Consider the following 13,006-nt stretch of genomic DNA (forward strand, 5'->3'; position numbering starts at 1 on the left):
GGATTCGGCTGTCCAGGAGGTCAGTCACTCAGAATGTCCACCATCAAATGGCATCTCCAGTAGCCAGACCCTTTTATCTGTTCCCAGCATCCTGATTTTTGTGTGGGTGCATCACCTGCACCCACAATCAGGGCACATGGTTCTGGACGGCTGGCCCTTTGCTGGTTCCTGGCGTGGGCGTGTGACTCGGGCCTAGCCTAGAAATGTGCCACTGGTGGCCACAGTGATTGGAGCAGCAATGGGCTGTGGGCCTGTGTGTCAAGAGAGCAAGACCACAGGCTTTTGCTGGAATTATCAAGAACAGGGCTCTCTCTATTGGAGCTGCTAGGCTGGTAGGATACAAACTAAAGGTACTAGTGGCCATTATAGCCACTGCTTGGAAGCTCGTTTTGAGAAATGATCCCTGTTAACATCTACTGAGCTCCTGGATTCAGCCACGCCTGAAGGCCATCAACATACCACTCCTGTTTCTTGTTTTGTTTTGTTTTTCTGTTATGTACCTCTGTAAACAACCCTTTTTGGCTTTAGATGGTTTGAGCTTGGTAACTCACCTGCAATGGAAAGAGTCCTGACTATTGCAGGGACCCAAAGCCCAGCCCCTGAGCCATGGCCCCAGCCTGCCCGGCTTCTGATTCTACTGTCTGCTAGCAGCCTCAGCTCCTCGCCCTTACCTCTAATCTGTAGTCAGTGTCTGTGCTGGTGGCTCATTCTCACACACTCTCCTTGGTTAACGAATAGCATCTATTTTATTATTTGTAGACAAATAGCTTAAAACACCATGTAGGGCAGAAGGCAGAGCAGGAGCCAGAATCTGGGGCTGCCTGGCTCTGGGAATTCTGAAGCCTGAGAGCTCTTTGATTTTTGTTCGGGAGAGGCTATCATTTTCTCAGCACTAAAGGGCCTTCCCTCTAACTCAGTCACCTTCTTGATCCAGGAGTGGTAGTTTTCTAACAAGGTGTATATTCCTGGAATGTTCTTCCGTCCACAACTCTTTCCCCAGCTGATGATGCCCACCTGGTACCACTTCTTGCCAGATTCTGTGGTGCAGACGAGAGGCCCCCCGCTGTCACCCTGTGGACAGAGAACACAGATCAGCAGCGAGTCCCATTTGAAACTATCCATCTGAGGCAGAGCTCAGCTCACTCATGGAAGAGGGTTCATGGACCTCCCGACTCCAGGCCACCAAGGGGAATCACATCATTGCAGATCAACACCCACCCTATCCCGGCCGCACGCGGGGCATGTGCAGCACTCAGCCCGGCTCCAGGAATCGTGGTATGTGGAGCATGGGCAGTGGCTGGGACAGGACTAGAGAGGGAGGAGGAGGAGGGGGAGGGCTGGCGAGAAAATAACTCCATGCACAGCACGGAGAGAGGGAGCCGGAACACGGAGGACCTGTCGCCCAGGCTGAGGAAGAGCGGGGACCAGTTCTGCGGGTCTTACATCAGACGCTCTGGACAGAGCTGTAAAGGGAAGGAAGAAAAAGAGGACGCGAGGAGTGTTGTTAGGGCTGTGGATGTGACCTGGGTCTCCTTTGATGTTCTTCCGGAGGCGTGAGGGAGAAGGATGTCTCTTTTTAATTCCTTGCTGTGGGTGTTTGCAGGGGGCAAGTGAGCTAAGCTTTTCTGACTGTGTGACCCCTCCAGGGTCGAATCACATGGGTCTATGACTCAGATGATTATCTATTTATATAGAAAGTATGTACCAAGTCCCCACCGTGTTGCACACACGTGCATGGCTTCCTTTTGTCCATTTTAATACAGGGAAAATGAAGCTTAAGGAGGATGAAGGGCTTGCTCAGGGTTACATGGTGTTGGGGCCAAAGTTGGAACCAGGTCTTCCTGATGCCAAAGCACATGTTCTTTCCCTCTGGGGAGCTATAATTGTTCAAGCGATCTTTCTTTCTCAGAGGAGAGATGGCCTCCTTTTCCACGGTCGTCAACAGGACCGGGAATGGGATCTAACGGGAAGGAGGAGGGTCAACACCTTCTGGACATGATGCACGAGGCCCAGCGTTGGTCCCCTGACTTTTCTTTCTCATCCACCCCTTCATCTCACATCTCTGTGAGGTAGGTATTTTGATTCTCATTTTATAATTAGAAAATGGAAAGTCAGAAGAGATCTGCTCACTTCCACTGAACACATCCTCAAGGAGGAAAAACTGTTAGGCACTTGGGATACAATATCTGATGGTCTAGGGAGGCAGACAGCAATGCAAACAAACAGAATCAACTGCATTTGATGAAACAGGAGAAGTGGGAAGAAGATATGGAAGCAGTGCAGGGCGGGGAGGAATTGACTCTGTCGAGGGAAAGGTCTGCCAGGATAGCCTTCAAAGCATTTTGTTTGAAGGATGAATAAGAATTTGACAGGGAGAGTGAGTGGGGGGAACGGATTGGAAAGGAATTAGGCAGGAGGTGGAGGGACTACTTAAGAGGAGATGGGAATGCTGAGGACCTGAACCGGGGCTCAAGACGGTCAGGAGGCAGAGGGACGCGTTGACACTGACATGAGCCGGTGACTGGTGCCATTGCACACGGATGGTGAGGCCTAGTTCCAAGGTCACGGGGTATGGTTTACACGGGTAAAGTGCAGGGGAAGATAATGATTAAAGCGTGTTCAAGGGGAGTTTATGTTGACTGTGGGACACATCGCCAAGCAGAGGGATATACGGAGCGGAATGAACAGAGAGGTTGGAGCTCAAGGACACCCAGCAAGCGTGGTGCCAAAACCAAAACCACCCTTTCCAGTACAAAACATTGCCCTTAACGCTTGTCTGGTTTTTGTGGGTGTGTGCTTTTCTTTGTGCGCGTTCTAGTTCAAGGTCATGGGGCAAGAACCAAATCAATAGGATTGCCACTCAAAGAGCTCCTTCCATAAGTGCTGTCCTTATCATTTTCTTCATGTTACCATGGCATGAATGTTATAAAAAGCCTATTAATATGTTGATTGTTATTTCCTTACATAACAGGGAGAGAACTGTGCTTAGACAAGTAACTTCTAAGCCTCAGTTTCTGCATCGTTAAAATGGAGATAGGGCTTCCCTGGTGGCGCAGTGGTTGAGGGTCTGCCTGCCAATGCGGGGGACATGGGTTCGAGCCCTGGTCTGGGAGGATCCCGCGTGCCGCGGAGCAACTAGGCCCGTGAGCCACAATTACTGAGCCTGCGCGTCTGGAGCCTGTGCTCCGCAACAAGAGAGGCCATGATAGTGAGAGGCCCGCGCACCGCGATGAGGAGTGGCCCCTGCTTGCCGCAACTAGAGAAAGCCCTCGCACAGAAACGAAGACCCAACACAGCCAAAAATAAATAAATAAAATTTTTTAAAAAATGGAGATAATACCAGCTACTTCCCAACGTTACTGGCAATGACATTTTTAAAATCTATAAATCACTTGGCATAGGGTAAATGCTATGTAGTAAATGCTCCAGAAATGTATTAGTATTATTATTTTAGCCTTACTCATTACAAACATTATTTGTATACTTAGGAAACAGAGATCCCCTTCTCGGACTGCTGGGACACCAGAGGGACAGCTGTAAATTCATGTCCTTTCACACATAGAGTCTTAATTTTTTTTGTCTTCCAATTGGAAAGAAAGAAAGGATGTCTCAAAGGAGGGTCTGGCCTCAGCTAGCAAGGACTTGGGACTGATGACAGCCCACCTAAGGGGAACTTTCTTCCAAAGACTAAGGCTGGTAGCCAGAGACTTGTCTGGTTAGAAACATACTGACCACAGAGCCTCCTAAGTTCACTGCTGTGTTATTTACACAGCGTGATCACTTCTGTCCATTTTGGGTGAGAAGCAGATGACCTGGTTTCCAGCCTGGCCCCACTACCTCCTGGACCTCAGGCAAACCACTTAAATTCTAAATCCCTGTTTTCTCATCTGTTAAACAGGGAGAGTGAGACCTGCCCAGCCCATCTTACAGGATAGTGGAGAGAATGAAATTACTGAATATGTGTGAAAGAGCTATGAAGTTATTACACGGCTTCGGATCCATTCAGGTAGTGAAGAGAATGATCGATGATTAAAATAACCATGTTTTCTCATCTGTGAAACAGTTGCAATTAAATACTTTTATACATTTCCTTCTGGCTCTAGAGGTCTAAGATGTTATGGAGTGAGATAAGATTTTCAGGCAAGTGTCATGGGTGAGGACGGGTTCAAGATAACACCCTGGAAAGTAGCCCAGGACTGTGAAGACACTCTATGTGATAGTATTCGTGATGGCGCATGTCATTATACACTTGACCATAGAATGGACAACACCAAGAATGAACGCTAACATAAACTATGGACTTTGGGTCATTGTGATGTGTCAATGTAGGTTCATCAGTTATAACACATGTACCGCTCTGATGGGGACGTTGATGGTGTGGGAGATTACGCACGTGTGAGGACGGGGGTATATGGAAAATCTCTGTATCTTCCTCTCAATTTTGCTATGAACCTAAAACTGCTCCCTCCCCACCCCCATAAAATAAGATCTTTAAAGAAAGTTGCTCAGGTTGATATCCAAGTCAGCTTGGCATCCCCATAACCAAATTGCCCAACAGCCCAGCTGGCTGCCAGCTCTCTCTCTCTCTCTCTTTTTTTTTTTTTTTGATGTGGACCATTATTAAAGTCTTTATTGAATTTGTTACAGTATTGCTTCTGCTTTATGTCTTGGTCCTTTGGTCGCGAAGCATGTGGGTCCTAGCTCCCCTACCAGGGATTGAACCCACACCCCCTGTGCTGGAAGGCGAAGTTCTAACCACTGGACCACCAGGGAAGTCCCTGGCTGCCAGCTCTTAACCCCCCTCCAAGGCAGCCTCCGTCAAGGTCTCTCTCGGATGTCCCCTCCGCTAGGGCTACTGTAACTGACAGGCAGTTTCCAGCTTCCTTGGAAGGTTCATCTCTTTGGCAAACATTTGTTGAGTATTCCTCATGCCAAGCACCGTGCTAGGCACCGGGAATCCAGCCATGAATAAGACAAAATTTCCGCTGGAGTTGAGAAGAAAGATAAGAAAACTGTGCAGCATTGCAATGCCTGTTTCTCAGATGCTTGCTGGTCCTTCACAAGAAGTATTGCATTGCTAGCTTGGGACATATTTGATTTTATAGTTTGCTGCACGGTGTCACTTATTTTTTTTAAGTTGAACTTTGTTTTTTCATAGTGTAACCTTAGGGGATTACGAAGAGGAAAAGTGCTGGAAAAAGTAAACCACAAAATTCAATTGATTTGATTTTAATTTGTATTTTAAGGACAGCATAATCTTATTGCCATTACTTTGAACATATTTAAATGTTTCCATCATAAAATTATAATTTCCCTTCATTATGTGATTATGTGTTTTATTCAAGTTTGCTAAGTTTAAAAGTGTGATTATATTTTTAAGGGCAATTATTTTTAAACCCTAAGGGGCTTTCTGCCTGGCTTACCTGGGTTTAAGTGATGATAATATTATATAATTTCAGAAAATTTTCCTTGCCTGGATCACTGTCAGCTTATTCTCGGCAATAGAAAGCTTTCTAAACAGAGAGCAAAGCTTTTCACTTCACAATTTTTTTCTTAAAAAAGGCTTAAAATGATAACAGCACATTTATTTATAGTACTCAAGTAATAGATGATTAATTTTAGAAGCTTTCATTAAAGTACATTTTGATAGGGGAGGGATTGGAGCAAAAATCCTAGACTCCAGATGGTAGATCCAGCCATTGAAGCAAAGGGGACAGAAAATGTCATCAAAGATGACACTTGTTTCAAGTGTTGCTGCAGTTGGTTTTGGCCATTTGAATATGGGATGGTGATGAATCGAAAAGATTGAAAGGATAGTTGTGAATACTGATGAAGGTGAGCAGTGGGGGCGACAGCCTGGGACAACATCTGGTCTCCCACGCATGGCAACCCTGCCCTAGTGACCTGCTCTGCTCACCTCTCCACACTCAACCCTGGTTATCACTGGCTTCTGAAATATTGAAAGTTCCCTGAACACAAGATACTTTTTCAAGCCTCTGTGATTTTCCCCCAGTTCTCCCTGGAATGCTCTCTCTTTCCAATCATACTATTAAATGTTGTTTTCCCCTTTTCAATTGATATTGGAGCCCTTTGTCTCCTGCTCCAGTATGAACTGGCTACTCCCTAAGTCTGTGGCATGGCTAGGATCTGAGATCTTCATTTAACCATTGCTATTGGGAAGCTTTGTCTTCTCTTTGTTTTTTAAGTTTGATATAACTGTAGATTCATGTGCAGTTGAAAGAAATAATACAGAGAGATCCCATGTACCCTTTACATGTTTCCCCCAATGATACCATCTTGCAGAACTACATATAGTACAATAGTACAATTGGGGTATTAATATTGATGCAGTCAATACACAGAACATGTCCATCATCACGAGGATCCCTCATGTTGCCCTTTTAATGCTATATCCACTTCCTTCTACCGCTAAACCCTCCTTAAGCCCTGGCAACCACTAAGCTGTTCTCCCTTTCTATAATTTTGTCATTTCAAGGATGTTATGTAAATGTCCATTGACAGAGGAGTGGATAAAGATGTGGTATATATATATATACAATGGAATATTACTCAGCCATAAAAAATAACAAAATAATGCCATTTGCAGCAACATGGATGGACCTAGAGATTGTCATACTGAGTGAAGTAAGTCAGACAGAGAAACACAAATATCATATATTGATAATATGTGGAATCTAAAAAAACGGTACAAATGGCACAAAACAGAAATAGAGTCACAGATGTAGAAAACAAACTTATGGTTACCCGGGGGGGAAGCGGGGTGGTGGGGAGGGATACATTGGGAGATTGGGATTGACACATACACATTGCTGCATATAAAATAGATAACAAATAAGGACCTACTGTATAGCACAGGGAACTCTACTCAATACTCTGTAATGACCCATATGGGAAAAGAATCTAAAAAAGAGTGGAGATATATATATATATATAACTGATTCACTTTGCTGTACAGCAGAAACTAACATTATAAGTCAACTATACTCCAATAAAAATTTTTTAATAAAGAATGCTATGTAAATGGAATCACACAGTGTGGGACCTTTGGGGGTCAGCTTGTTGCACATAGCATGAGTCTCTGGACACATTCACGTGGTTGCATGTACCAATAGTTTGCTTCTTGTAACAGCTGAGTGGTATTGCATGGAATAGATGCCGTGTATTTAATTATTAGTGTATTTAATTATCCACGTCTTACAGGACATTTGTTTCCAATTTTGGTCTATTATGAGTAAATCTGCTATAAACACTCCTGTACAGGTTTCTGTGTGAACACAAGCCTTCATTTCTCTGGAATAAACGCCCAAGAATGGCATTTGCTGGGTTATATGGCAAGAGCACGTTCAGTTTTTAAAGAAACTACAAAATTGTTTTCCAGAGTGATTAGACTATTTTAAACTCCCCCAAGCAATGTATGAGTGATCCAGTTTCTCTGCATTCTTATCAGCATTTGGTGTTGTTACTATTTTTTAGTTTTTAATTTTAGCCATTCTGAGATGTGTAGTGATACCTGATTGTGGTTTTAATTTGCATTTGCTCGATGGCTAATGATGTTGAACATCGTTTCATTTTCTTATTTGCCATCTGTATATCCTCTTCAGCGAAATGTCTGTTCCTGTCATTTGCCCATTTTTGAATTGGATAGTACGTTTTTCTACAGTTGACTGCAAGAGTTCTTTATATAGTCTAGGTATAGTTTCTTTGTCGGATATTATCTCCCAATCAGTAGCTTGTCTTTTCATCCTCTTAATATGGTCTTTCATAAAGGAAAAGTTTTTAATTTTGATGAGGTCCATTTGATCAATTTTTCCTTTTTTTTAAAATTTATTTATTTATTTATTTATGGCTGTGTTGGGTCTTCGTTTCTGTGCGAGGGCTTTCTCTAGTTGTGACAAGCGGGGGCCACTCTTCATCGCGGTGCGCGGGCCTCTCACTATCGCGGCCTCTCGTTGCGGAGCACAGGCTCCAGACGCGCAGGCTCAGTAATTGTGGCTCACGGGCCCAACTACTCCGCGGCATGTGGGATCTTCCCAGACCACGGCTCGAACCCGTGTCCCCTGCATTACCAGGCAGACTCTCAACCACTGCGCCACCAGGGAAGCCCCAATTTTTCCTTTTATGAGTTGTGTTTTTGGTGTTACTCTATGTCCCAAAGACCTTCTATTTTTTTTTCCTAAACAATTTTATAGTTTTACATTTAAGTGCATGATCCATTTTGTTTTAATTGAAATTTATTCTAGGAATTAATGGTTCTCAATTTTTTAAAAAAGATTCTTTACTCAGATTTTTAGCTTTATTTTTCCTTATCCTCTGTGTATTAATAAATGGAATCCATGTATATTAGTGAAACCCTCTATTCTATTAGAGATCCTGTCTTGAGTAATAGGTTATGAGACTCAGGTTCTCATATGAATCTTCTGTTTTAACAGGCCTCTTATGAAACTGGAGTCAGGGAAGGGGGATGCCAACTCCTTTCCATTGAATTGGGGTGGAAGTCTTGACCCGCCACTCAGGCCAGCGATGACACCAAGGGGAGGAGCAGGAGTGCGGCTACCACTGGGTGGGAGCCCAAGCTCCTCAGGTGGCCTCCACTGACATTGAGGGGGACAGGGGATGGCTCATTATGACTAGATTGTACTTAAAGTCCTGGCTTTCCACTCAGCCTCCTCTGACACCACCATAGTGGACAGGGGGAGGGGGGGAAGGTGAGATTGTCCACTCGTTGCTGGGTTGCTGGGGTAGGAGCGCTGTGGGGCTTTTCCTGGTGTTTTGCTGGAATAGAATGATTATTGTTTAAAAGTTTCCACCTTGCTAGGTTGCCCTTTTCCTGGTCCAAAGAGAGGAAGGCTATCTTGTTTTGTTTTGTTTTGTTAGTTTGTCTGTGCCCATGGTGTTTTTTCCCCCAGCTGCTCCCAGGAGATGCTGAGCTGTAATGTACTACCATCCAGGCTGGGATATAAGAGGCAGAAAGAAAACCCAAGGAATTCACTGCTGTGTCATTCCTTAAGTATTAGGATATTTGTTTCCAGTTTCATCTTCTCTTCACATTTTGGAGCCTTTATTTTTGTCTCACAATATAATGTCCAGTGCTTTTAGCTGTATTTAGTGGAAGGGATCAAGAGAAATGTGTCTACTCCATCTTGCCCAGAACCAGAAGTCCCAATCCTCTGTTTTGTTTTGTAATGTTTTAAATTATCCAGAATGTGGGGAAAACACAGGGCTCGTGTGACATTGATTCTGTCTCTCTCTGTGGTCCTCATGATATTCACCACCTCGTGGGGGACTCCTTCTAAACCTGGTGCCATTGCTGCTAGTGTTCACTCTTTCTCACCTCAGAGCCCTTCTGTGAGACAGCCTTTTCATCACTCTGCAGAACACTTAACATCTGCACTTACAGTTTTATACCAGTGACCAGATCCACTGCCCAGCCAATGAGTAGGACTAAGTGGGCTTCCCAGAATGATCCTTCCCAAGATGTACCCTTCCCATCCTTAGAGCCAGAGGAAGCTAACTTATGAGGGGTTTTCCCCCTGTTTCTTCTACTATCAATCAAAACATGTTTTTCTTTTTAAATTTTTGTGTTAATTTTATTAAAGAGAAGCTAAGCTACCAGACTTTTCTTCAGTGAAACTCACATGCATTATCCAATACACTATGATTGTTTACCCAACTGCCTGCTCAGGAGACTGTGGGCTCCTTTAGGCAAGAAACCATGTCTCATCAATGGTTGAATCCCAGGGTTTAGTGCACTCAACAAAGGTAGCTAAAATTAATGAAGTAAAATAATTCCTTGTATGGATCTCAAATCTTCCTTGGCTTTTAAAAATTTATTTATTTATTTATTTATGGCTGTGTTGTGTCTTCGTTTCTCTGCGAGGGCTTTCTCTAGTTGTGGCAAGCGGGGGCCACTCTTCATCGCGGCGCGCGCGCCGTGCCTCTCACTATCGTGGCCTCTCTTGCTGCGGAGCACAGGCCCAGACGCGCAGGCTCAGTAATTGTGGCTCACGGGCCCAGTTGCTCCGCGGCATGTGGGATCTTCCCAGACCAGGGCTCGAACCCGTGTCCCCCGCATTGGCAGGCAGACTCTCAACCACTGCGCCACCAGGGAAGCCCGGCTTTTTGTTTTTTAAAGAAGTCTCAGAAATGGAAAAAGTCTTGGGGCCCTACCTGGAGAAGACCAGAAATATCTATGCAGGGTTGCTGCATACTGACTTCCAGGGAAGCACTGATATTCCAAGGACCTGACAGTAAGTATTCCTGAATCCATGTCCTCATTCCCATATCTAAGCCTGATTCCCACACATTTTCCAAACTCTTACTGTCTATTCCCCATGGAGAGAGGATGCCTTTACCTTGGCAGCCCGAGGGGACGGAGGGGCTACATCCCAGTTACCTGGCAAGCATCGTAGGTCTCATTCTCGTATCCGGCACACAGCATATTTTTGGTAAGTCTTGGAAATTCCTTTAAACACTTCTCCCAATCCATGATGGTCATGGGCACTTTCAGCAGCTCTGTTTCCATAGGCTGTTTGAGACCTGACCCATAGAGAAGGCCCTTTAGGAAAGTCACTGGACAGGAGCCCCAGTGCCGATAATGCAGCTGACGTGCCCGAGACCAACCTGCCCAGTGTCCCGCCAGCCACACATCCACCTTTTTTTCACATTTTTACAGACCCTCACTCTCCATGTCCTTCCAGTAATCCCTTGCAATTTACTCACTCCACCACCCCAGGCTCTTCCAAACAAGTCCCCGCCTACTTGAATTATCCCTCCCATTCAAAATCATATTCCTGCCTCCAAGAAGACTTCCATCTTGGCTCCAACAGCGCTACAGACTTGACTTCTTAGAACTGGCTTTCGATCGATTCTCAGCATAATCCTGCCTCTTCAGCATATTTGCCTCTCGCTACTTTCTGTTATGTGAGTGTGACACGTCTAACACAGGGCCGCTGAAACTGGGTTTGCACTCCCAGTGAAAGAAGCTTTCAGGTCCCCCAGACAAAGCTAGGTTGGTTGAGAGTCTTTACAGGGGGTTTGCCAAGGCCCTTCCTGGACTGCCAGCTTCCAGGAATTTGTTTGGACTTCTCTCCATCTCATTAACTCTGACCACATGGAGATTTCAAAACACTTCTCCACACTGAGTATTTTTAATCGTGCAGGCACCCACCTGCCTCTCCTCACTTCTAGATTTTGAGTCTTGCCCAGAGCCCTGAATCAGTGTTACACCAGTTGCCCTCTAGTTACCAAACTCCTGAAATACCTACCACCTCTTAGACCCCAGGTCGTTGCAAAGCATCCCTGAGGACCTGGAGTCTTGTTCAGGCCTGAGCTAGCGCTGTGCTATTCCCGTGCCTCCCCTACCAATTTTGTTGAGTTTTCTTTGGGAACAGTCCAGCAGGGCTTTCATAATCCCTTTATTACCCCAGTCCAGTTCCTCCTATTTTGGCCAAGTAACAATGTAACAACAAGTAACAACAACAGATTCATTTCTAAGAATGGCTGGGCAACACTCCAGGACCATCTAAAGTCTAGGCCAGGGCAGGCGTCTTGAATGCCTGTAGGAACCAGGTGGGAAACATCAATGAGTGAATCAGGGAGATGTGAGAGAGCAAAGCAGAGAGCCCCTGGCCAACTGGAGGGTTTATATTCAATGAAACAAACAAGACTGCCATGTGATGGCGGGATAGGACCACACCCGGCATCTCAGCTCGGGGCCTTGGGGGATGTTTCCTTCGCACTTGGAAGAGGCTGAGATCAGGCCTCTGTGCGTTCCTGGTGTGCAGGGATTTGCTCCGATGCAAGCTCCTCTCTCCTCCCTCCTTCCTCAGCCCTCTCCCCTTTCACCCTCTCACCCCTCTCCTTTAGGTTTACTGGCCCATCCTCAGACACCCGTGATGTGGCTCTTCCCCCAGGTGCTCCCAAGAGATGCTGAGCCGTTACTTACCAGTTTGGGTCTGCCCCCATCCTGCCACCCAGCATTTGTGCCACCTAGAGAGGCCAGGCTCTGTGGGCATGCAGATGGGTTCTTTCAGTTCGCTGAATGTGATGGGCGTGTCCAACAGCAGCAAGGAGATATCATTGTCCATGTTGAGTTTCTGAAAGTCCTTGTGCAGAATTATGCTTGTGACCCCCTTTATTTCCAGAGATGGGCTGCTTAAACTATTGGTTCCCAGCACGACTCTCAGTTCTGTTGGCCTGGTGGCGGGGAACCAGAGACGGAGAAATAGGAGGGGAAGGAAAGTCACAAGGTGCACAGAATCTGCTGTGCCTGAAAACCCTAAATCCCACATAGCTGTAGGGGCCTCTTGGATTTGTCCTACTGGGGCTGTTGCTCAGAAGATGTGAGCATTTGAAAAAGGTAGAGAAGGAGGTTGAAACAGCCACTGTGGCCAACCGTAGCTCCGTGGCTGCTCCAGAATCATCCCAGAGATGCGAATGAGATACTCCCGCCTCACGGGGCAAAGACAGGACTTAGATTTGGGCCCCCAAAGAGCCCATAAAAGACCACTTGGCACAGATCAAACTAGCCCTCAGATAGGAAGGGATTATCACATCAATTTGTCTACCAGCAATTTAGAGACTCAGGAACAGAATTTTTTTGTTTGCAACATACACAACTGACCAAAGTTTAACATTCAGAATGTATAAAGAGAGTCTACAAATTAAAAAAAAAATTGTCAAAGCTCAAACAGACTTTACAAAAGAGAAAATATACCAATAAACTTGCAAATATCAACTTAGCAGTAGTAAGAAAAATGCAAATTAAGACTACAATTATAGTAGTATTTCATGCTTTTCACCAGAAAAGCAAAAATTAAAAATTCTGAAAAAGTAGCAAGTATTGGCGATGATTTTAACACTTATAAACTGCTGGCGGAAATTTAAATAGGTGCAACCACTTTGGAAAATCATTTGGATTTTCTAATAAACTTGAAGATGCACAAGTCCTATGATTCTATATCTTCTCTCCTAGGAATAAACTCTT

The 13,006-nt window shown here is 45.1% G+C and overlaps 1 protein-coding gene across 5 annotated transcripts in view; it reads right to left on the minus strand.

The window, feature by feature from the left end:
* Positions 1-727: 727 nt before the first annotated feature.
* Positions 728-13,006, minus strand: part of PRSS55 (serine protease 55) — a 61,573-nt gene continuing 49,294 nt past the window's right edge. For all 5 annotated transcript variants that reach the window (XM_059926803.1, XM_059926799.1, XM_059926800.1 and 2 more), the window contains 3 exons: positions 11,966-12,216; positions 10,415-10,557; positions 728-1,071 (listed from right to left, as the gene is read on the minus strand). In XM_059926803.1, coding sequence (XP_059782786.1) covers positions 769-1,071; positions 10,415-10,557; positions 11,966-12,216 — 697 coding nt within the window. In that variant the 3' untranslated portion in view covers positions 728-768. The remainder of the gene's footprint in view (positions 1,072-10,414; positions 10,558-11,965; positions 12,217-13,006) is intronic.

The sequence above is a fragment of the Balaenoptera ricei genome, chromosome 6 (assembly GCF_028023285.1).
Source record: "Balaenoptera ricei isolate mBalRic1 chromosome 6, mBalRic1.hap2, whole genome shotgun sequence".
Lineage (NCBI taxonomy): Eukaryota > Metazoa > Chordata > Mammalia > Artiodactyla > Balaenopteridae > Balaenoptera > Balaenoptera ricei.